General features: G+C 38.2%; 1 protein-coding gene across 12 annotated transcripts in view; it reads right to left on the bottom strand.

Annotated features, from left to right (window-relative positions):
* The window catches only part of LOC114479097 (receptor-type tyrosine-protein phosphatase F), a 255,606-nt gene that overhangs the window by 55,490 nt on the left and 174,966 nt on the right, over nucleotides 1-25,150 (bottom strand). For all 12 annotated transcript variants that reach the window (XM_028472565.1, XM_028472564.1, XM_028472562.1 and 9 more), the window contains 6 exons: nucleotides 20,211-20,328; nucleotides 16,216-16,788; nucleotides 15,436-15,536; nucleotides 13,624-13,871; nucleotides 9,736-9,814; nucleotides 6,808-7,032 (listed from right to left, as the gene is read on the bottom strand). In XM_028472565.1, coding sequence (XP_028328366.1) covers nucleotides 6,808-7,032; nucleotides 9,736-9,814; nucleotides 13,624-13,871; nucleotides 15,436-15,536; nucleotides 16,216-16,788; nucleotides 20,211-20,328 — 1,344 coding nt within the window. The remainder of the gene's footprint in view (nucleotides 1-6,807; nucleotides 7,033-9,735; nucleotides 9,815-13,623; nucleotides 13,872-15,435; nucleotides 15,537-16,215; nucleotides 16,789-20,210; nucleotides 20,329-25,150) is intronic.

Genomic DNA, 25,150 nt, shown 5'->3' on the forward strand with positions numbered 1-25,150 from the left:
TCAATTTTTTTTTTCTCTGGTTTGCCTTTGTGTCTTATAGCAATTTGTTGTTATTAGTTACATAAATATATAAATATATATGTATGTATGATGGTTAAAGTGTATCCAAGCTGTCGTCGTGCCCATGGGCTCCTTCCACAGCCTGCCACTGCTCTAACATTCTGCACATTTGTGTCAAACCGCCATTGACCTCTGTAAGCTAATTAAGCCCCTGGGCATGTCCCTGCCACTCCCACACGCTCCCCATCATCGCTGTACGTCACAGGGACAGAGTGAGTGCGAGAGGGTGGAAACGCACAGACGATAAAAGAAAAAAAAAAAGAACAAATGAAGCTACAAAAAGTAAAAAAAAGGATGACAGCTTCTATGAGTGTACTATTATCTGGAAGGAACAGAAACGTGGCTGCGGGGGGTGAGTGGAGTCGAGTCCATGACCCCTCAGTTTAATGTTGAAGCTCTTTAGAGCATTCTATCTTCATTTCTTCCTCATTCACATGCCCCTCTTTCTTTCTCATTCAGCTCTTCTTACTCCGTTCTGTCTGTTTGAATAACAAGTATCCAGATATCTGGAAGCGTTGCTGGAAGGAGAAGCCTTAAGGAGCATGAGGTGATGGGGTACAGCTCAATGGAGAATCCCATTCCTACCACCCTCAATAAAAATCATAGGCGTAGTTTGAGATTCTTGCCAGTAGAGGCAAAAAGAAGAAAAATAATCAAATATATAGACCGTTTCGAAATTCGCGCCAACCACAATGTGTGTAACATATACAATAGTGCAAAAAATTATTAGTAACATAATTGATAATGTCGCCTTAATGTCGTCCACCGTGCTGAATACGTTAATGTTCTCACTCATTCATGCTCTTAAGGTATTAAATACTTCTCAAATACAGCAGCATATCACAAGTATCATATACCGTTTGAAAGCTTAGAATCTTCCGCTTTTTAACCATATAAACCATTCTACGACACAACCATCCCAGGACAACACAATCAATTATTTTGTCAAACTTAGAAAAAAAATGGCGACATAAACAAGCCAGCACTCCTCACCTTTAAAGCGATACCATGTCTTACTGAATCCATATATTCCATCAAAAGTGGTCTAAAAATCTTCTAAAAAATCCAATAAATCCCAGCATTTAGTTCAAAACACAGTAACAATGATGTTAAAAAAGAAAATGTAAAGTCTTTTTTACAAGCAAAAAGCAGCTCCGCCCTGATTTCTTCTTACGTTTTGTTTGGCTCTGTGAGGCTGACCGTGTCATTAAAAATCCTTTATTTTTAGATCAATGTTTGTAAATTCATGATATGACCAGTCACATGACTCGGCTGCCAAAAATGACTTTTTATTTTTAAAAGACCAGCAAATGGATTTATATGTATTTTGTACAGTCACTGTGTTTTACAGCACTTAAAGTATTTGTATATTATGTGCATTAAACTAAGAATTGTATTTTGTCTAAATTAATTTGGGAAAACTGTAATGAAAACTTTTAAACACTAAGGGGGGCAATGGCCGTGGATGACGTCAAGGGGTTAAGGAAAAGTGTTAGGAGACTTCCTAAAGTAGTTAGGGAAAGGAGATCACGCAGTTTTGACAATCAGACACACTTCCACTAAGTGACCTGAGAAGGCAACGGTGGTGAAAGGTAGTGACGTCTGCCGTGGTGAGAAAACTACAAATTTCCAAAAATGGGCCACACAGAAAGCTCTGTGCCTCTAACCACAGACATAATCTCAAATATAAGGTTTGAATGAGGAACAAAACAAACAAAAGTGAAACTAAAAGGACGTCACATTGAGAATGGTTCCTCATACTCACCTTCCACTCAGAAATCAATATCAATCCAAAAAAGTATGATTTTATGAAATTGTTACATTTATGCAAAATATAGGCCTACATAATGTTGTTGACATACTAATGTACAACCGCACAAAGCATTCCTATGTGAATTAAATATGTTGAATAAAACATAATGTGGCTAAAATGTCTCTGATCCTTTTTCTTGAACAATAGCGTGTCTGTTTTATGTCAGTTATAACCTGATAATATGGCTCACATACAATAAGGTATGGGTTTTAGATTATTTAAAGTTGTTCAAGGCATATTATTGCACTGGTAGTTTACAAAACTGCATCTCTTTTGAGTTTTCGTGAGTTTCCGTGAGCGCTTCAGTGTGCGTGTCCCTTTAAATGTTGTCGCCGCAAGGAATTGTGGGGCAGCATTATCTGGTCTCCTTTGGTAAATGATGCATCAATGTTTCCTAGGCTAAAGGAGGTAAAAAAGGAAGCATTGAGCCTCCTTTCCTTAGCTTTTAGAGAATTGGAACGCTCCTTATGGCAGCCACTTAAACACTTCCGGGGGTTATGGAAAAGTGGATAGGAAAGGAGATAGGAGGGACTATTTGGACGCAGCCCTGGTTTTGTAATTCTCACTCGACGTTGAAATCTGGTCTCCTGTGTTTTTCCGAGCCCAGAGCACCAACAGAATTACTGCTACAAAGCCAACTCCTTTCCTGAGATTGAGTTGAATATAAAAGGCAGTAAACCTCTCTGTGACGGAGGCTCACCTTTCTCTTATCAAAAGGAAAGCACACCTCAGTGCAGCCTGGTCCTCTGACAGCAGCTCCTCTCACAGGGGGCTTCATGGGGGCACGGACGGCGCTCCAGAACAAAACAGAATTTGCTACCTACTGATCCTGGAGCACTCCTCTGTTTCACATCACACAGTGTTTCATGCGTACCTCCTCTCTCTCACTCTCATCCCTACATTAAATGAGACTGTTTATACACACCCCAGTATCTATCATCCCATTTCACACTTCCTCCAGCGTGTTTATCTGCCTTTGGGTGCTGAGGAGACATGAAGGCACACTCTTGCTCTTCTTCTTCTCCTCTCCTCCCTCTGCGCCGTGGTTCCTATACCCTTCCCTTCTTCCCTCCAACCACTGCTGGCTGCTGGTGGCCATTGATATATAAGGGCTTATCAAACCCTGACGGTCCTGTTTGATGCACGCTAGGGAAGTGTGTGGCTAGTGGTGCTGCTGTAGTAAAAGACACATCATTTATTCCAGCACTTGTTGTCTTTACTCTCCTGGGTCTGGTGGAGATCTCGCTGGAGGCAGCTTCTGCTAAATGCTCGATTCTTTCTGTACACTTTACCTTCTGCACCCGCGTGTTTGGTAATAAATGTCTCCAAGTGCTGCATTGGGGGTGACAAAAACAAACACTGCAGTGGTGTCTGACTTTCCCACTGAGTGCAGTTAGAGGTTGTTGTTGTTTTTTGTCAGCCTGCCGGTAGTAGCCGCCTCGCTGTCGACTACGTTTTTATGCACACAGGAAACGGGTTAGGGACAAATACAAAGAGCGTGTGAGGGACGCTCATAACTTGTTAAAATCTTCTTATTGTCAATTGTACGCTTATATAATATAGCAGGTCAGCTATTGCTTTAGCTCCATCGCTTATTTTCTTTTCAAACTAAAAAAAAATTGCGTTTTTTTAAAAAGTGGATTTGTGAGACAGCAGAATTCCTTTGGTCGCAGCAAATGGATGAATGAGTTTAGGGAGAGGACATGCTGGGAAGTGAATAACTTTCCTTTCAACACAGTATTGATTTAAAAAAAAAAAAACTGCAACATTTCATCAGTGCAGGACTATTTTTTTTGTCTTTGGAAACAGTTTGTCTCCAGTGGAAAAAACTTTAAACTTTAGCCTCAAGAGAAGAATAAGGAAAGTCCAGCCGCACTCTATTTATCCAAGTCCAATTAAATCTGAAGTTTCATGGATACGTCGACGAAAGCTTCGTAATGGAATAATGACGCTCCACAGCAGTATCACCTCCGATCATGGGGGGCAGTGAGGCTCAAAATATCTGAATATTAGAGCTCATGACATGAAAAGAAAAAACATTCTGGTGCAAGTTGATGTTGATGAGAAAGTAATCTAGGGTTTTTCAATCTTTGGCGTCAATGTCTAGTTATTGGGAAAAAAAAAAAAAAAACTTCATTTTTTATTATTACTATTTTTGATTCTACTTCATTTATAAATTAAAACAACTCATAATCGTAAAGGTTTCCTTCACTGTTTTTACAAATGTGGCCCAAAATCTTTGAAATATCCTCATTAGAAGATGTATGTCTAACAAAACGCATTATTTTGCACCATATTTGTTTTATTAACTTTTAAAAATGGGACTACTTTACCATCTTCAAACCTGTATTCCGCCATCTTGAAATCATGTGATTGAATCGATTGAAAATCCCATTGTTTTCTATTGGTCTGAAGCTTTCAAGGCTGCTTTTTAGATCATTTAGCATCTTTTTCGGTCAAAATGACAATTTGTGCTGCTTTTGGTTGCTCTAAATAATCAGGAAAAGATCTATGACTGCAGGGGGCGACAGTTCCAATACAGGTTTTAAAATGGTAAAGTTAATAAAACGAACGTGGTGCAAGATAATGTGTTTTGTTGGGCATAGATCTTCTAATAAGACATTTCAATGATTTTAGGCCACATTTGTAAAAACAGTGAAGGATCCCTTTAAACAACTATTCTATATTTTCACTTTCTCAAATATACATTTTTTTCAAGTAAAATGCAGTATAATAATAGCTGGTGCAACTTGTCAGTAATCCTGGCTACTTTGTATTTAGTAGCTTATAACAAACATGATCAAAAAGTAATTCTAGAAGAAAAAAAACGTCTTTGGGGTCGCCAGAAATGTATGACGATGAAATGGGGTGAGAATCCAAAAAAGAATGGGAAGCACTGAATTAATCCCTCTGAAATCTAACAATCTTTTTTACCAGTTGCCATGTTATTTGTTCTCTTGTTGCTACAATAGCTGCTGCCACAAACCACCGACTATCAGCAAATGAAAACAGCCAAATCATTGTGTGAAAATGGCATGTTTGTTAAAATAGACTTTATTCTGTGCCTCTTGCTGGGGACAGATTCAGCCTTGAGTGCTAGTTTCAAAGGAGGGAGACTGAAGAAAGGTGTAAAGAAGAGTGGCTAAGGCAACGACAGCCTTGTGTAGGTAATTTCATTTATTGTCCAAATTTTTACGCAGAAACTTGCCCATAAAACGCTAACAGCGGCCTTGACGTGTCGTCCTAATAAAACAAAGCTTCTGCTTTCATTAAATACAGTATCTGCTTGCTTGTGCAATGATATTTTATATCTCATTGTTCGTGTTATGACAGTTTAAACAGAAGGGAAACAGGACGGAGCACCCTTAGGCAGGAGATGCGATGGGGGAGGCGGTGTGATGTATTATGATCCTGGCCCGTGGGATCGAAATCAAATCAGGTTAGGAGAATTGTGGTGATTTGCTCTGCTTGTTAATGTGTTACGTGTAGATATATCATCAGCGGCTTGTTAAAAGTGTAATATACGTAAGTGTCGTTTCTACAAACTCTAAATACAGACACTAACCAGGTAACTAAAGTGAAAGTAAACACATTAAAGTGTCATTATTCTGAGAGATTAAAGCTAAGTAGGATTCTTCACAGTTTAGAGCAGTGTTTTTCAACCTTGGGGTTGTGACCCCATACGGGGTCGCCCGGAATTCAAATGGGGTTGCCTGAGATGTCTAGTAAATGATTTCAAAAAATAAAATAAAATAACTGATTAAAGTCATATTTTTAGAATTATTATTTTTCAAATTAAAAGCATCACACACAATCTCAAGCAACTATATTCTATACTTTCACTTCCTCAAATATAAATCCAGTTAAAGAATATACAGCATAAAAATTTAATAATTAAATAGTCATTAAATATTAATAAAAACAAAAATCATATTTAATATTTAAAATCTATTTAAACAACAACAACAGTATAAAAATATCTGGCTAGCGCATCTCACCACTACAGCACTACTCGTAACACTATATCACAAAGGAGATAAAAAAAGTAATGTCTCTGGGGTCGCCAGAAATTTATGATATCAAAATGGGGTCACGGCCCAAAAAAAGGTTGGGGAACCACTGGTTTAGGGCCAGGGGACACTTCTCATTCAATAGGTGGCTTCTTGCAGGTACAATCAGTTTTGTGCAGTGATGGGATTTGAACCTCTTTTGAAGTAAAGTCTATAATAACTGCCCACTGTAGCTTCCTTTGGATGCTCCTCTTTTCCTCCTCAGAGTGAGGGAATGGAGGGATTACTGTGAAAGCAGCAGGAGGAGGAGGGGTGGCTTTAAGGACATGTAAAGCAGCATTTCAAGGGAATCATGGCTGCTTTACAAAGTCCCCAGGCCCCGTGACCAGGCCCTAGTCTCCTCTTAGCTCCGGCTGCACTAATCAATCTCCTCGGCTGTCTTCATGGTGGAGAAAGATGTGCAGTAGGAGAGGCGTGTAGAAAAAGGTGGTGAGAGAGAAAAAAAAAGGGGGAAAAGTCAGTAATTTGGTTTCGGATGCTAGCCGCTCTCTTTCTACCTTCCCTCTCTCACACACAGCTGCTAAATATGTATGTCTGGAGCTACAGAAGAGCCCAAAGCAATTGAAGTCTCTCCTTCTTCTTGCGGCAAAGTTTACTCAAGATCATTCCACGGACAGCCCGGGCCCGTGTGTTTGTGCGGTTTGACGTGTGCAGAGGTTTTACTTAGACAGCCCTGCTCTCATCATAGCTTTGTAAAGAGACGTGTGCTGAATATGGAAAGTACAAAACCACATCTCCAATGTCATTAAAGCAGAATCATCAAGACAAGCTGCATTGACTTAAAAACATCACCATCGTTTTGATGACCTCTCACAATTTGCTTGGGCAAACCAAACAGTACGATATCATTTTTGATTATCTTACGTAGTTGGCGGTGCCGTCGGTTCCTTCAGATCGTAGTGCTGCCAGCACAAAAGAGAGATACTCCTGTTGACTGGTCAGAGGCTTGTTGTAGAAGCCGTTGTACTCCTTCTCATCTCCCAGAGTGAACGTGGTTGGCAGAGAGGCGAGTCTGGCAGCAATGTACGGTTTGGAGGAGTCCAGGTGACGCCGACGCCTCAGGGCGGGACCTTCACTTGACTTCAGCAGCTGGGGAGAAGGCAGGTGAAGAAGAGTTAACGTGTTTCAAAAAGCTAAAAATGCATTTGATTGAAAAGTCATTATAGTCAAAACAAGAGCACTCTGAGAGCGCAAACCTCCACCAACGCCGACTATCGTCGGATATTGGCAGGATTACTTGTAAGGCTTTTAGGAGATTTTGGTAACACTTGAACTTTTATATATAAGGCTGACATTACACTGTCATTAGCATGAATAAGGTGTCATGAAGTCTGTCATTAAGTATTGTTCGCTAAATTATGACACATTTGGAGCTATGTTGGCATTTTTTGGGAAAGGTGGATGATCTAGTGGGGTTAGGTAGGGTTAGTGGCTAGGTAGAATTAAAGTTTGGGTTAGTGGCTAGGGTAACAAAGGTTTAGCGGTTAGGGTAACGAATGACACTTAAAGGGCCCATGTTACGCTAAATGGACTTTTCTGTGCTTTAAACATCATAAAGTGCTATTTGGGCTTCATACACATGCCCAAAGTGTTTTTTTCATTGATTCCCTCAATCGTTAGTTAGAGGGTGATTTGCTCCTTTCTTACTGCAGGATGAGCCCAAACACCTCGCTCCAATTTGATGACGCGTTCCAACTTTGATGACGAATTTGACGCGGCACTGAGCTGGAGAAGCCGCGCCTCCAGGAAGCTCTCTGCCGTGATTGACATGTGAACAGACACGCCCACGAAGGTGAGCATTTCAGCGTCCTTTCCACAGTGCAATGTATGTATTTTCTAGTCTATGTATGTACTGGTGAACGCCCCGCCCCCACACTCTGTCTCGTGCTAAACTAAATTTTCACCAATGATGAGAGATATGGATTTTTCAAATTTTCAAACTGACCCAGAATCAGTATATTTATCCAGATCTCCCTCCAAAATGTAATGGAACACTCCAAGGTCAATGTAAGGTCAACTTCTTTAAAGTTTTGGCAACATCCGTTAAGTATTTTTTATTATTTTTTTTGTAGCTAAACTGAATTGTTGTTGATTTTTTTTTTTTTTAATTGTTGACTCCCTCAGCACAACTACCAGGCTGCTTATTAACTGAGCCACATCAGCGTGGCGTTTTTAGCTGCAATGTGTTTCCCATCAGTGATGGCTCATGTGCAGCTCCAGATGTAGCATTATTAAATCATTATGTCGGAGGGAGGAGACAATGGCCTGCTCAGTGTGTAATGACTTGGGGAGTCCCTACTCTCCTCCTCCTTAGTCGTGTCTGGGATTTCTACAGGGAGCCGGAACAACAGCGATTTAAACCAACAAGCCTCGCAATTAACAAAAAAATTATGCTCTTAGTATTTAGGCTTGTCATTCAGGAGGAAATCCCACATGGGTAAGATAGACCTTTCTTCATCAGAATAATGAGGCTGTTATTCTTACATGAATGAAGAACAAGATTTGCAGTTTGCTGAGACTGACTAAACACACTGTAATGGGAACAACTAGAGGTCAGGTGGTAATTTATAACAAATGGAAATTAACATTCTTTGTTATTTTTGTCATGTACAAGAATCGGTGTCACAAACACAAACAAAATGTTAATTTAATGTTCAATTGTCTTTGAAAACTGCTTGAACTTGCTTTTTTTTTCTTAATAACCAACCTAAAATTAAAATAATACTTAAGGAAGGGTTAAATACTTTTGGTTTTACTATCATTTATAGAGATCCTGCACAGCCCCTCACCTATAGGCCATACAGCATTAGAAAATATATGCAATAATATAAACAGGAAGCATTTTTACATGGATATCATCGAAGATCATTTACTTTTTAATTGAAATGGTTAAAAAAAAGCTGCTGGAAAGTTTGTTTTTAAATCTCCACCATAAACACTCCCCTTATTGTTACCATGTTAGAAAAGTTTTGCGCATTGCATTGTAGGATGTAGAGTCCCGTAGACGGATGCACAGACTTGTTTTTTACTTAATTCTTAAAGGGATTTCTTGCGTTTGCCCGCAAAAACTCTGCCAAAGTGACTTCCCAACACATTTCTGTTGCTTCCACAAACCGAAAGTTGTGCCAAAACAACGGAATATGTTTATTTTTCAAGTTTAGACGGAAATTTCTGAATCCATCCGAAATTGAATGTCTATCACGTGGAATGCTGGGCATAAACTAGAACAAAAATCATGAAGAAACACAAGATACATCAATTATGACCATGTTTTAGTTTGGAATTTACTTTGCACAAAAACTAAATCTATAATACTTTTACATTTAATACTAATATATATTAATATTAGTATTATTTCATGAATAATTAGCTTCTTTAATAGACTGTTTTCTCTGTAATAAAGTTGTCCGTGATAAGAAAACTTTCAGATTGTTCAAATACATTTGAATATTATGTTGGTTATATTGCTCATAAATAACGGTTGCATTAATAACGTGACAGATTACAAACAATCTTTGTCAGAGAAATGAAAGTACATTTGTTCAGTGTTAACTTTGTGTGAGTGAATAGTGATGGTTCTCCTCCAACAGATGGGCTCTGCAGGCATACCTTGCCAACCGTCCAATCAGGACACTCACCACCACCCGAGTGACTCATTGTTTAAAATCCCTCTCTCTAAACCCCAGAGGTTGGCGCTAATTAGCAACAACGGACAGCTTTTAACCCAGTTGGAACTGGGAATGATATGCGTGACCCCACAGATGAACCAATCAGCCGTCGGCTGGCACTCACCTCATCCAGGTCCATTTCATCTGGATTGTTCCATCGTCGTGTCGCCTGGGAAACTGGCACCACCACGATATAGTACCACCTGCCACAGACAATGGAAGTGGTGTTAAGACGAGGCAGACGGACCGGAGCACACCCACGCGGAGATCAAAGTGGGCCCAGAGTATTAGCAACACAGGGAAACATTAAGAAAGACAAACTTTGACTGAGAGGCTCGTGGGCTGCATTCTAAATATGATTGCTGCTCCAGAGGGTCCGCACAAGGTCGGACGCCAGCGGATTGGCACTGCATTCTTCCATTAATTGCTAATCACTAAGAACATCTGCCATATAGTCTGGAACAAACACTGTCACAGAGATGAGAGGGCCTTTGGTTAATCAAGTTTCCCCCAAGGATTTGTTTGGGTAATAGGGCCGACTCACAGACTATTTGTGCGCGTTAATACTTTTACTGCTATCAGTTCATGCACATGTGTCAAACTCAAGGTCCGCGGGCCAAATTCAGCCCGTAATAACATCACATTTTGCCAGAAGCATAATTTTGATGCAAAAATTACAGAAAAAAAAAGATTCATTCAGAGAACATCATCATATCGTTCACTTCCAGATGTTTGCAACTGAATGCTTTGCTTGTGAGCAAATCCTCTGTGTTGAGTAAATAGTAGGCATACAACCGTTCTCAATAACGTTGTTCCATGGTTCAATACTGACTTGTAAACTGCCGTTTTTACGGTCCGACATATAGGCTCCGCACATTGTACGTCTTTAATTGGCAGTAGGTGTTCATCACCAGGGATTTGCAGCAGTTGTCGGTGGTTGAAGATGTGGGCTTCTTCATCTTTTTAATACGCTGGATTCATGTTACAAAATAAAGTTTCCTGAAGTACAGGTTTATTTATGGAAAGTAATGAATTGTTGTTTATTTTATTATTGAATAAATAGTTCCTTAGTTTGTACATGGGCTGCCAGGATTAAGTACTTGTCCTTAGGAAATGTTATTTGATTTTATATGCATTTTTATTAAGTTTTGTTTATTTTATATATATCAACACACCACAGACAGGAATGTGCATGAATTTTGTTCTGCTTCAAAGTAAAATAAAAAGTTGCTCTCTTTCATAATCCCTTGCTGTTCTTTAAAATTAACACTTTACGCTGGAAACGCTTTAACATCAGAAACGAACTGAACAGTGGCCAAAAACCCAAGGTACGTAAACCCTGGGCTGACTGCATTATTGCATCCCTCGTAAATAGCAATGCCATATGTGAAATGTAAACAGGAATGTTCAATATTGTCCAACAATAACTTTTCGATTTTCGACATTAACCGATGCTGATGATATGCTGATATACTGTACATAGAGCCCCTTCATCTAATTTTAGGTCATATTATATATAATAATTATATAATTACAAGTGAAGCCTAGTAATAATGCATGACTAGATATATTCAAAAATAAACATCATCCGTGCAAAATAAGAATAATTATTCAACTTTAGTCATAAAAAAAACTAAAATTTTCCAATATCAGTTGAAAAACTGATTGCATTTTATGGCTAATATCAGCCAATAATATTACTCATTTCTAATATTTAATTTGTATAAATGCTTGAATTATTCTAGACTAAGCTGATTTGACCATGAAGCAGAACAGGTTTGACGTCCCTGTACCAAGTCTAAGGTCTCAAACAGTTTAATGTACTGTTTAGTAATGATGGGTTATATTGGTGCACGTGTCAAACTCAAGGCCCGGGGGCAAAATCCGGCCCTTCAGGGCATTCAATTCGGCCCGCAGGAGAAAGTGAAAATGACAGAGAAAACACGAATCAAATTACCAAATAATTCAGTTGTAAATTGTTGTAAATCCTGCAAATTTTCTTAAATTATTCCACAAAATCTCCCCAAACTAAATAAAAAAATGGGTAAAAATCAATCAATCAATCAATCAAATGACATTTAAGTATCTGTCACTTATTGCTTATTTATTGTTGATGCCTTCTATACTTTGTCTAATTTATAACTGAAGTGCAAACTTGGGACACGTTCATGTTGAAATGATTCGTTTTTCCCGACTAAAACCCTTCGACTGTATTTGGACCCTGAACTCGAATGAGTTTGCCACCCCTGTATTAGTGTGATGTCATAGTGTGATGTCATTTATGTAGGATTATGTCCAGTAGATGCTTGTGAAAACGATGCATAATAATGACACATCAGTGTTTTGTGTCCTGTCTCTCCACTACCACTCTCTACTAAACACTCTTTAAATTCTTATAATAACACCAGCGGCAGCTTCGTCGCCTCTACAGTCCGACAGTCTACTATGCCTGACAGAGGGAGCAGACATGTATAAGCAGACAGCTCACCCCCACACCCCCACACCCTAAATCACCAGCACTCTCTGCCCATCAATCTGTGCTGGACTTTGGCCATCCCTGACAGCCCTGTAATCTTTTTACCAATCAACTCTGTGCACTTCTCCTGACAGAAAGGCATCTGTGTGTGTGTGTGTGCGCGTGTGTGTGCGTCAGACAGTTCTACCCCCGACAATTTTGAGCCAAAAGATAGCACAGCTTGACCTGATGGTAAGTCACAATTATCATCAGTTGCCGTGTCATAAGGACAGCTCAGAGTTAAAGTTGTACTTCTGAGTTTTTGAGCATTTCGGGCATTGATTGAGTATCGATCAAGATTAAAATGTGAGTTGCAGGCAAAAAGACGCGTCTGCACTGATAATGCTTTTATGTGTGACCCAAAGGTATTTACAGACACTCTACTTTTAATTCATCATTTAATACGTTTCGGCTTTCCAAAAGGACTGTGCAAAAGCAACACGCAGAAAACTTTGAGCAATCCATAAAACTTTTAGAGACAAAACGACTCAGACATTCAAGATAATTGAGAAAATTTAAAAAAAAAAGATAGTTTAAAGAGAAAAAAACTAGTTACAGCTTTTAATGGTGTCAAATGTAACAAATTGCAATACTAAATCCCGTTTACTGGTTAAAAATGTAGCTAAACACCTGAAATTGTGTTTCAATGTTGAAAACTGACCATGGCTCAAGGGTAGAGTGGATCATCCAGTCGTTCGAATCCCACTCTATCCAAGTCAGTGTGGTTGTGTCCTTGGGCAAGGCACTTTCCCCACATTGCCTCGTATGAATAGGTATGAATTGTGCATGAATGTAGGTGGTGGTCAGATGGGGCCGTAGGCGCAAAATGGCAGCCACGCTTTAGTCAGTATGCCGCAGCGAAGCTGTGGCTACAATGTAAATGTAAATCAATTATAGTATTTATAGCAGTGCTTCCCAACCTTTTTTGGATTGTGACCGTGACCCCATTTTAATATCACACATTTCTGGCGAACCCAAATACTTTATTTTCTTCTAGAATTTTTTTTCAAGTTTTTTAATCAGTTTTAGGCTACTGTGTTACAAATACAGAGTAGCCTGCAGGATTGGTGACAAGTTGCAATGGTTATTTTTATACTGCATTTTACTTGAACTAGATTTGAGAAAGTGAAAACATAGAATAGAATTGTTTAATATTCTGTGTTGTCTTTTAATTTTGAGAAGAATAATAATCAAAAAATAGTAATAATAATTATTTCTTTTATTTTTTTATTAATTACTAGACATTTCAGACAAACCCATTTAAATTACAGGCAACTCCACATTGGGTCACGACCCCAAGGTTGAAAATCCCTGATTTAGAGGTTAAAAGGAAAAATGGCAGGACAAATGTATTTTACTCATTGATGGTAAACATTCCTGTCCCACCATTTATAACTATTCCATTCTTATTTACTTTGATTGTGATGGGTTTGGCTGAGAGGAGTCTGAAACAAAATGGGGGCTGGTGTGTTTAGTCCCGTATGACTCCGCACTCACCTGACCCGCGTGGTGGTCTGGACCTTGGGCAGGTTGATTGTCATCTTGCCACCCTGAGCTTGCAGGGTGCTGGGCTTGGTTTTGATCAGGTCGGGGGCCGTGCGGATGGACACCTGCTGCTGCAAACCTCCTGCAATGTTCCCCCTGCTTGTCAGCACAAAGGAGTAGTCGGTGTCAGGCTGCAGCTGTGTGATCAGCTTCCTCTTCAGGTTCCCCAGTACTTCCACGCTTTGCTGGTTGTACAAGATCTGTAAGCACAGGAGGGACAAACATTTGGTTTGGTTTCTGACATGCATGCACACACACTGTCTTTCTTCCTAACCTTATCAAAAGTATGCATGGAAAAAAAGAAAAGAAAAAGAAAAGCTCGAGCCGCCTGGTCTTGAGGGAGGTTCCCACATCTCCTCCTGTGAGTCACACTTGCTCATTGGTGCATATCAGATTCCTTTTTACCCCTCCCACTTCAAATTGTCTTTGCTCCTCCAACACTGAGGTGAGAATTGAGCTATCATTCTGACATATGACTGAACCTCATAAATGAGCAACACTTACAAATTGTATTTTCATGATGCCAATGAAAGAAGCCACTGAATATATACAGTATATACATATAGCAGCTAATAACGCCACTCCATTGCACAAACACATAAATAAATTAAACAACGAAGTGAAAGCCAATGAAACAAATCCAACAGGTTGCAAAGGAAACTCAAGCTCCTTCTGTAGTCTGATCACACAGAATAATCAAATATAATAACTATTACATTTTAAGTGCTGCGTTATAAAAACATTTATTTACAGGAGTTTGTTCTTTAGAATCTCATTGTTTTCCTCAATTCTTTTCAACTCGGGGATGAAATAAAGCTTCCAGTCCTTTTTCCCAAGACTCAGCTTTTAGATGTTGATAAAATACTGGTAATTTAGAGTTAAGGGAATATTTCCCTTTCTAGCGTCACCACGATTAATCTCCTGTTTAAATGTTACCTGTGGTATTCAGTTTGATCTCAGGCTTAAACCGCGTGCTTTATCTTCTCAATAAATACTTTTGATTATTTTTCATGATTTTGGTCACAGCTATTGATTTTTTTAAGAGAACACAAATCGTATAGTTGAGGATCTCAAATCTAAATGGCCCCTCATTGGAACTAAAATGCATTATAATCTACTAATATTAAAAAAAAACAACATTATTTTAACTGGCCAACCGAGATTGTTTCAAGAAAATATTAAATACTCCCATCATATCAACTTGTACAATACTCGACCTGCTTCAAACTCCAACTTAGTCACTAATATTCTTAATACAAACTATTTACAAATGTCTTTTTTTTTTTTTTTTTTTTTTTTTTTTTTTTTTAAGAGCTTTTTACTTATGGAATAAATTGCCTAGGGACCTTTAAAATCATAGTTCTACCAATCCTAATGTATTTATCATATATTTTTTAATGTATTTGTTGTGTCTTGATGTACCTTTTTATGTAATGTTTCAGTATATTTTTAACATAATGTACTAGAATCTTGATTTTTTTATTTTTAATGGACCTCAGAAAGATTAGCAACCACCATAGTGGGAGCTAATGGGGACAAATAAACCCAATATTGAAAGCATTGAGGGAAAAAAAGCTGTTGGTGCAGCCCACATAAATGTAAAATACAAGTCTGATCCATTAAAAAAAAAAAAAGACAATAAACATTGTTCAAACAAATCAATAATCCTACCCCCACATGCACAAAAACACTTGAAAAGGAGCGGATCTACATTGTGAACTCCTTTTCCTACTATAGCAGTAGTTTACCTGCTCAAACCCTCACCTTGAAAGGTGCTTGGGATTTGTAGTTCGGTGGCAAATCCCAGGTGAGCAACACGGATGTTTTCATGACAGCCTTAACTCCAAAGTTGAGTGTTGGAAAATCTAGGGGAAAAAAAAAGAAAATTCCATTGATTAACACATCAAGTGCCTCATCTTCTACTGTACAAAGTACAATCACTGTGTGTAATTCTATTTCACACTGCTTTAAAACAAGTGGCCCGCCCTCCTTATGTTACGTGAATGCATCTAATGATTAAACCTGATGAAGCCTGGGGGGAATTCTAACCATACCAATGATCGTATATACGCTTGATTAGAGATTACATGAAATTATCCTTCATCCCCTTTTTCCATTTTCTTAGATCACAATATATGTAATAAGATCAGTGATTTCCGAGTGCATGGTAGTGGGCGTGGCAACATGTGTCCTTAAATAGGCATCGTGCTGTTATAAGTATTAAATCTTACATTTATATGATTATAAAATGCATGAGAAGGTACACGCTGCATGCGCGTCAGATTTCAGTGGAATAAGAGGGAGGATAAGAAGGCATGCTAACGTGACTGCAGCGTGTAATCAGATTAGTAGCCCATAAATCAATAAACACAGTCATGTACTATAGGAAGAGGTAGATGGGGAAAAACATGGCACTGATAAAAAAAAAAGGAGCCAGATATAAAAATATGCTAATAATTCTCTTTTCTGTGGGTTTGTTGGTATAAATCCATGCTAATAGGATTTCACTGCAGTGTTAAATCTTGGCCTCTTTGCACATCTCACCGTTTGACATAGTCCTGCTCTGGATGCTGGGGCTGAGTGGTCCACCGCCCTTGCTGGTAAAGGCCTGCACCCGAATGTCATAGGTGGTGTCTGGATTGAGGCCCTGAATAGTCATGTGGTTGGCGGCGGTGCGGTTGGTGCTGTTCTGCTGGCTGTTGATGTCCCTGTACACCACCACATAGTACACGATTTTCCCATTTCTTTCTGCCAGTAAAGGGGGGTCCCAGGTCAGCTGTGTGCTGGACTGAGTCAGCCCAGTGACTTGGAGGTTGAAGGGGAATCCCGACGGCACGTCCTCAGTGGTACTGATTTCCTTCACGTACGCCTCGCCTGCGCCGGCACGGTTACGGGCGCTGAGGCGGAAGACGTAGGTGGCGCCTTTGTGCAGACCGGTGACAGTGTAGTGGTCGTCGAGCTTTCTGAGCTCTCTGGAGGAGTAGTTTTCTTCATCGGTGCGTTTGTACTGCAGCAGGTAGCCCATCAGCTCCCCAACCATTTCCTTTGGCGGCTGCCACTGGATCAGGGCCGTGTTTCCCATGGTGGTGCTGATCATCATGGTTGGCTTTCCAGGTACTAAAAAATATTCAATTAAGGATAGAAATAAAAGCTCACACTTGGATCTTAAAATGCACTACATAGGACTAGGGTGGCATATTAGGGCCACATTACAATTAAAAGAAATCTGGACACTACGAGATTAAAATCGTAATATTTCGAGAATAAAGTTGTAATTTTATGAGAATAAAGTTGTAATTTTATGAGAATAAAGTCGTATCTTATTAAAATCATAATTTTATACGATAGTCGTAACATTTTGAGATTAAAGTCCTAATATTTCGAGAATAATGTAATTTTATGAGAATAAAATTAAAATACAAACAGGATCTTGTGTGAGTTGTGGCGACAAGTGCATTATGGAGAATATGGAGCATTTAATGACATTATACTTCTCGTTAACTTTCACACATGGTGAAATAAAGACTGATTAGGAGCAAATAGCCTCTCTAGTGGAGGAGGAACTGGCTGGAAGTGGTCGACTTCAGGGCCATCGGTGTTAGTTGTGTTCACTTCAACAGGGAATTCTGAGCACTGTACCATGACAAATTTTAAGATACAACTTTATTCTTATAAAATTATGACTTTATTCTCAAAATATTACGACTTTAATCTCGTAGTGCTCAGATTTCTTTTTATTTTAATGTGGCACTCACAAGGTCGTAGCAATGAGTCAGAAAAATAGCTGTAAATTTCTATGGAAACTTAAAGGGGCAGTATTATGGAAAAATCACTTTATAATGGTTTGGAACAGTGGTATACATCCCTTTAGCCTCATTCAGAGGACCAAACTTGAAAAAAAAAGTTCTGTTGCCTCCCTCCCTTGTTATTCCACATTTTGTAAAAAAAAATCAGCTCCAAACGGACGAGTTAGATTTTCCCCGGTACCTGATGTCACCTAGCGGAAACTCCTCCTCCTGACAACCCTATCTCCTCCTACCCTATAAGAATGTGAGCTCCTCCCTCTCAAACTACCTCACAGCTAAAACAAACACTGCTGTTTATATATTATACTTTGTCATATATGAAAAGCTAGATACAGAAAATGTGTCCTCTGCATTTAACCCCTCCCTGAGGAGCAGTGGGCCACAACAGTCGCACCCGGAGCAGTTTAATTTTTAGTATCCGTTATACTGCCTCGTTTTGCCTTTGAATCTGATGTGTTTGTGACCCAATGCGACGTAGTGGTTAGACACTGATCTCCCTAGCAAGAGCGAAGCATGAAATCTGAGTTTATAGACACGCCAACTCATGAATATGCATAAGTAGGCCCCAAACAGCCTGTTTTTAGAACTGCTCGGAAAGTGACTTTGGGAAATTGGGAGTGACTTTCAAATAACTGATGTTGATATTTTAGATAATGCTAAAATATATTTTGTGATCCATATTTTATATCCCTAAGGGCCAACCTTCAATTTAGAACATTTTGAGTTAATTCCAATGAAAAGTTTCCACTTTGCAACCATAATTGTAATGATTATTTTGAATGGATACTAATCTTTATGTTTGGATTTGATACAAATGATAGTTAAAATTACTCCTAATTTTGGGTTTATTCCAATAAATACAGTAATTCCCATGAAGTTTACATTTTTGAATATTCACAAAATTACCCAAGTTTAAGTTCCCCTGAAAATGTTCCACCTCTTTGCAACCCTACATAGGACAGATTAACACCTGCAGGGCAATGATATTTACTGTATATACTGTCTCCTGCAGACAAGCCACACTGCAACGTGACTCAGTGTTTGAGCAACACAAAGGCTTTTATTCTTATTCCACTGTTATTGCATTTTAGCTTTAAAAAAATCCCCTCAACTCTCATATACAGCCTTTAGGGTTAATTTTTGTTATTCTTTTTTTAAACATTTTAACGCAACTACTTTGAATTGCCTTGTGTTTAAATGAGCAATATAAAGTTGCTTTGATTTGCCTGTGTGACTCGTAAAAAAAAAAAATAAAAAATAAAAATGTACCCACATCTCCTTCTGAGGCCGAGAAAGCGTTTTGCCTGAGTGCTGCTGAAACCACCAACCAACATGCTGCGCTTTGGTTCTACAGATGACTGAGTGCAGCCATGCACCAGTGAAAGCCACCAGGGTACCCCTACAAACACTTGAACCCAAATTTATGTTTTTCTTTTCTCAGGGAACTTAGCCTTTTATTGTGATTGGGCTATAGAACAAAAGGTGCCAAAATAAAAGCAATAACTAAATCCTTAACCCTCGAGACTTGTCTTCAACCCTTTCTATACGTGATGATTGTTGTTTTGTCTTTGGACTTTTCTTTCACTTAATGCATTAAAACATCCTGTGTTTTGCCTGCATCTTTCAGAATTCCCTTTGACAGGAAAATAGTTTGAGTTAACAGTAGTTTAGCACTCATTTATATGACTTATTTACCAATAAACCCAATAATAAAAGTATTTCTATGTAATATCAATGTCCGCCGGGTTCAAGCCTGGCCCCCTCAGTTCGCCTGGGTGCCGGGCTCCAGGTTGAAACTATCATTTATTCTCCCTTCTTAGAGGTTTTTATTTATTTATTTTTTTTAATTTCAATTTTCTCTCTTTTTTTCCCCACTCTTATCTCAATTTTATTATATCTATTTTGTATGTACACATAAACACACACACACAACCATACATATATATATATACACAATATATATCGTTCCTTTTCCCCACATATTTGTCCATTATTAACTTGTTATTGTCTCCTCCCCTCACCCCCAAATAGTACAATACCATTACTATAATTATTATAATATCACACACGCACACACACACTTACTGTATTGTAATGTATAATATTTGTAAATACTGTCTATGGTAACCTGTCAGCATTTTTTCTGTAATTGTCTGTCTTTGTGTTGTATATGGCAAAAATAAATAAATTAATAATTCAATTATCGATGTTCAATTACAATTCAGTTATAATTACAGTGACTGGCATTTTTCCCATTTTCAATTAAATTCTTTTTATTTTTTAATCCCCTGAAAGTCAATTACAATTACGTTCTCAATTACTAACGTTCAATTACAATTAATCACAATTACTGAGTCTGAAATAAATGACCCCATAAACGTAACCTTGTGTTATCACTTATGATGATCAAAATAAAAAATACACAAAAATATATTATCGATCATATAATTTGTTTTTCATCCCAAGTTTTGCATTAAATGAAATTATATTTGACAGATTTTAGAGAATTTTCATGCCAATTACAATTACAAAGTCAGTTATCTAAACTCAATTACATTTAAATTCTGATTACAGCCGCGACATATTTCTAAATTTAAAATTTCACGCCATAATTGTAACTAATTCTCAATTTCATGATTACAATTATAATTGATCGATATACAGTACTGAAATACAGAACAACTGCAATATTTTAACCGTTTTTTCTTGTGTTTTCATCAAACTGACTCTCACCTGCTCCAGTTGTGGTGATGACTTTAGCTTTGCTCCGAGCTCCGTCTCCTTTAGTGGTGTACGCTGCCACTGTGACGGAGTAGGTGGTTTCAGACTGCAGTCCACCAATGATGGCCTCCTGCAAGACAGGTGGGGGAGAAAAAAACATAAAGTCAAAGTCAAACTATTATTTATCTGTGAGTGAAACCTTTTCATCACCGAGGAAACCAACACAAACACTTCACACAAGCTCCTGTTCCCCCGACAAACCAACCACACAACAGCAAAAACGCACCATGAGGAGATTAAAACCACTTCGCCGTCCACCAACTGTAGACTTTTGATACATTGGGGTAAAAACATAAACATACAGAAGAATAGGATGTTTTCTTGGTTAAGAAAAGCTTCTTCACCCATTGGTAAGGCACTCTGAACCCATTAACCAACAACAAACCAAACACATTAAACCAAAGTGTGTCAGTGTTCATGTGGACTGCTTGGATAATAATAAAAATAAAAATAAAAATAATAATAATAATAATAATGCTATCTTGACCATTATCTATTATTTTTGTTTTTTCCCCCATATTTATTTGTATTTAGCTTTCTTGTTTGCGTGCTCTTTGTGTCGTTGGCTGCTGTAACGTGTGCATTTCCCCACTGTTGGATAAAATAAAGCCTAATCTAACAATTTCATCTAATCAGATAAATGAATCAATAATTAAATCATGCATCAACTGATTGGGACTGAATTGGAAGGTTTTGATTTGCCTTTATTTTTTCTTTTTCTTTTCCAAACAGCAAGTTCATGAAAACCGACACACGTGGTGTGGTTTAAATAAATCAGAACCAGATACCAACATTACAACTGGTAACCTGCTGCAGTGCTGGCACTTACTTAACCAGACTGCCATAGTCTGAATCCAAACACGCTGGAAATAACACACTCTGAACTTTAAAAATCACACACGCACACACACAAATGCAACATACTCACCTGTGTTTGAACACTGTCTACATATACCAGGGTTGGGGTAAATTACATTTTGAAATTTACAATTATCAAATTAAAATTATTATTTTTCCACTGAATTACAATTCATTGCAATTAGTGAGCCTTTATTTAATAAATAAGCCCATAAAACTTAACCTTCCTCTTGTGTTAGCTTATGATAAGCTGTCCGTTTGACCCATGTCTTAAATCAGCTGTAAAATACAGCATCCGATTTGTTTTTCATCTCTTGGTTTCCTTGTTAGGCTTCCTAATCAATTAAATATTGGTATTCATATTTTTGTTGAGGATATCTGGGCCTTTTTTCTGTCAGTATATCCCTCAATTAAAAAAAATAAAAATAAATGGTAAAATGATCCTCAAGAGAACTGACAGGTAAACTTGATATGAAAGATATTATAATAATTATTGACTACATACAGCATGTGTAAACCATAGAACTGTAACATGGTTCCCCAGTTTTGCCTTTAATTACATTGTAATTTCCTGTTCTTATAGCATTTACTATTACAAAGTCAATTATCTGAACTCAGTCACAATTCAATTACGATTACAACGGCAACATATTTCTTCAATTACGATTCTTCAATTATAATTACATCATAATTGTAATTTATTACCAAATTATGCAATAACAATTATAATTGACCCCAACGCTGCATAACAAAGTATGCATGCTTGTACTGACACAGGTGTGTAATATCCAGTAGGATGTGAGTAGACATTTGCGCCTGTGGCTTAAGCACAAACACACACTATAGTTGTGTGTTTTCTCACTGGGATCTCTAAGAGGGCACACACACACACACACACACACACACACACACACACACACACACACACACACACACACACACACACACACACACACACACACACACACACACACACACACACACACACACACACACACACACACACACACACGCACACACACACACACACACACACACGCACACACACACACACACACACACTGATGCCTGTGTGAGACCTCCAGCTGGACCTCCTCTGAGACTTTCTCACAGTCTTGGTGTATAATTCGACTTTGCCCCGCTGCTATTTCTATGAAGATGTTTTTAAAAAAAAGAAAAGACCTCTGTTTCACCACGTTGAACATTAGGCACTTTTACGCTATCTTTAAGCGAGACGAGTGGGGGGGAATTATTGCAGCGTAAAACCTTTTTAGCTTTATGAAAAAGGTATCATTACTTTAATTATACAAAATGGTTTGAACAATCTCACCATGAAGGCGGCAAAGATCGCTCCCGCATTTAGCCTGGCACGGTCAATTCAGGTCTAGGAGAACTTTTAAAACTCAGCAAAACATTAAAGAAAGAGGCAAAGCTTCAAAGCTTCCTTTAGTGCAAACGCTTAGAGCAGCACCAAAGGGCATTACAGAGATTATTGCGTCGGCTAGTTATATAGAAACAGATTCCTTTCTACAAAGTGTAAATGTCAGGGAACGAAATGGGCACGGGTGTTAAAACAAATATCATCTCTTTAGATATAACTTCTCACTGACACACATTTATGCTTTGTTGTTTTTTCATGACAAACATGTAAAACTCTGTATCAGTGGTCAGTCAGCGTGATATATTCGTCTTCTCCCTGTTGCCAAGGAACGTTGGAGAGATGGATCCCAGAGAGCTCCAACACGTAGTAAATATAGGAACACGTGAACGGAACTTAGTCTGACTCTGATATCATCATCATCATCATCATCATCATCCAGCAATATGTCTGTCAGCTGTTCATCAAAATATGGCAAAGACGGCCAAGCCTGAATCTGCGTGGGAAGCCCAGGACAAAAAGCTGTGCGCCACGCTCCAGATCTACTAAAGAACAGCAGCGTGAGAACCAGGGTTGGTGTCAATTACATTTTTCAATTACAATTACGTCTTCAATTATACATGTATAGCTACAACTCAATTACGATTATGGTGACAAACATTTTCTCCAAAAAACAACTAAAATAACAATTATTATTTTTCCCCTGAAGGTAAATTACAATTACGTTCTCAATTACAATTAATCACAGTTACTGATCCTGAAATAAAAACCCTATAAAATTAAATATTATCTATCATCTAATTGGTCTCATCTCTTGGTTACCTTGTTTGGCTTTTTTATCCATGAAATTATTTTTATCCATGAAATTATTGATATTAATATTTTTGCTGTGGGCGTCTGAGCCTTTTTTCTGTCAGTATAACCCAATATTTATATATTTTTTGAATGGTAAAATGATCCTAAAGATTCACTGACAGTTCAAATTGATATTAAACATATTTTAATAATTGTTAACTATGTAATTTTTATATCATTTCCATGCCAATTACAATTACAAAATTCAATTATGGTTACAACAGGAATATATATTTTTTCAAATACAATTACAATCAGAATCATACATGCTTAATTTATCTCAGGGTGAAATTACAAAAAAAGAAAGATAAGATAAAAGAAAGACTTACATAATTAAGTTGTTAAATAATGATTAAATATAAGCACACACATTACAGTAGAAAAAAATAAATACAAAAATATGTACAATTACAATTATGTCATAATTGTGACTAATTATCAATTACAATTATTGACCCCAACCCTGGTGAGAACTGACTCACTTAATTCATTGTAAGTTTGCATATGTCTGTATATTCACCTCCGCCAAAGGAGGTAATGTTTTTGTCGGCATTATTTTATTCATATCTTTGTCTGTGAACAGTCTCGACTCAAAAACTAATGGGACGCATTTTGATGAAAATCTTCCTAAGTTAGATTAAGAAAAACGTTTTCCTTTTCCAGATTTTTCCAGAAACGTCCTCCTCTCGAAAATAATTCCTCATCCTTATCAAAATGCTAAAAAAAAAAAGACGCCTTTGTTAGTCAGGCAAGCTTTCTGTTCCATTTCTCATGGGTAACGGTAAGTGGCTTTGCATTTATGATAGTGCGATATGACGTCTAGAAGGTAATAAGCCATAACAAAAGGGCTGCACGACAGGCATGGAGCAGCGAGCTGCCATCCAAGCAAATGAAAGGAACATGAAAGGCTGGTGGCAATCTGGGAGATGTGTGGAGCTGATAAAACCCTCCTCCTGTCCAATAGACGTGTCATCTGGAACAGCGGGGGGGACTGCGGGTTGGGCAAGCCTGATTAATGTCTGCATCACACGGGGGACAGTGACACAAAGCCTGTGGCTGCACCGCACCGCACACACACACACACACACACACACACTTCACTACAGTTACACACTCCATGCACGCGGTGGTTAAATTGACGTTTTTTCCATGTGGTTCTAGATGTCGACACATTAAACCTGTGCGCAGTCGTCTGTGAAAATTGCACACATGCAACGCACTGCATGCACACACACACACACATCTACCCATGGTTTCTTGCTGTGGTTATGATCTTTCATTAGGGTTCACATCCAGTGGATGGCTCAAACGTATACAGTACATACATAAACACTAGGGTGGTTCACAATATGATGATATAAGTAAAAAGTTTTCAAAATTTTTGCCAGATCACATTTTTCCTTTTGAACATCTGTACCAAAAAATTGTGCCAATATAAGTCAGTAAAGGGTAGCACACTTTTACACTCATTTTATTGCTCAACCCAAGAATGCACGACTTTCACAGACATGAGAAATGTGAACGATATAAAGGCAAGTATGGTCATTAATAGTCTCTTCCTGTACTTATGCTACATGAGAAAGAAGATTAGAACGGTTCAAACACTTCCTGAAAATAGAAAAAAACATCAACATTGTGAAAAAGTGTGCCTCCCAAAACCTGCTGAATACATATATATTTGGCTATGAAGTAGTGCTGTTGATTGATCCTGGTCCAACTCTCCACATTTTAGTCAAAGTATTTCAATTTGGCTTATTTTGTTGTAAAATGTCAGAGTGACTGCCCTCTATGGGTTGAAACC

Source organism: Gouania willdenowi, chromosome 17 (genome assembly GCF_900634775.1).
Source record: "Gouania willdenowi chromosome 17, fGouWil2.1, whole genome shotgun sequence".
Classification (NCBI taxonomy): Eukaryota; Metazoa; Chordata; class Actinopteri; order Blenniiformes; family Gobiesocidae; genus Gouania; species Gouania willdenowi.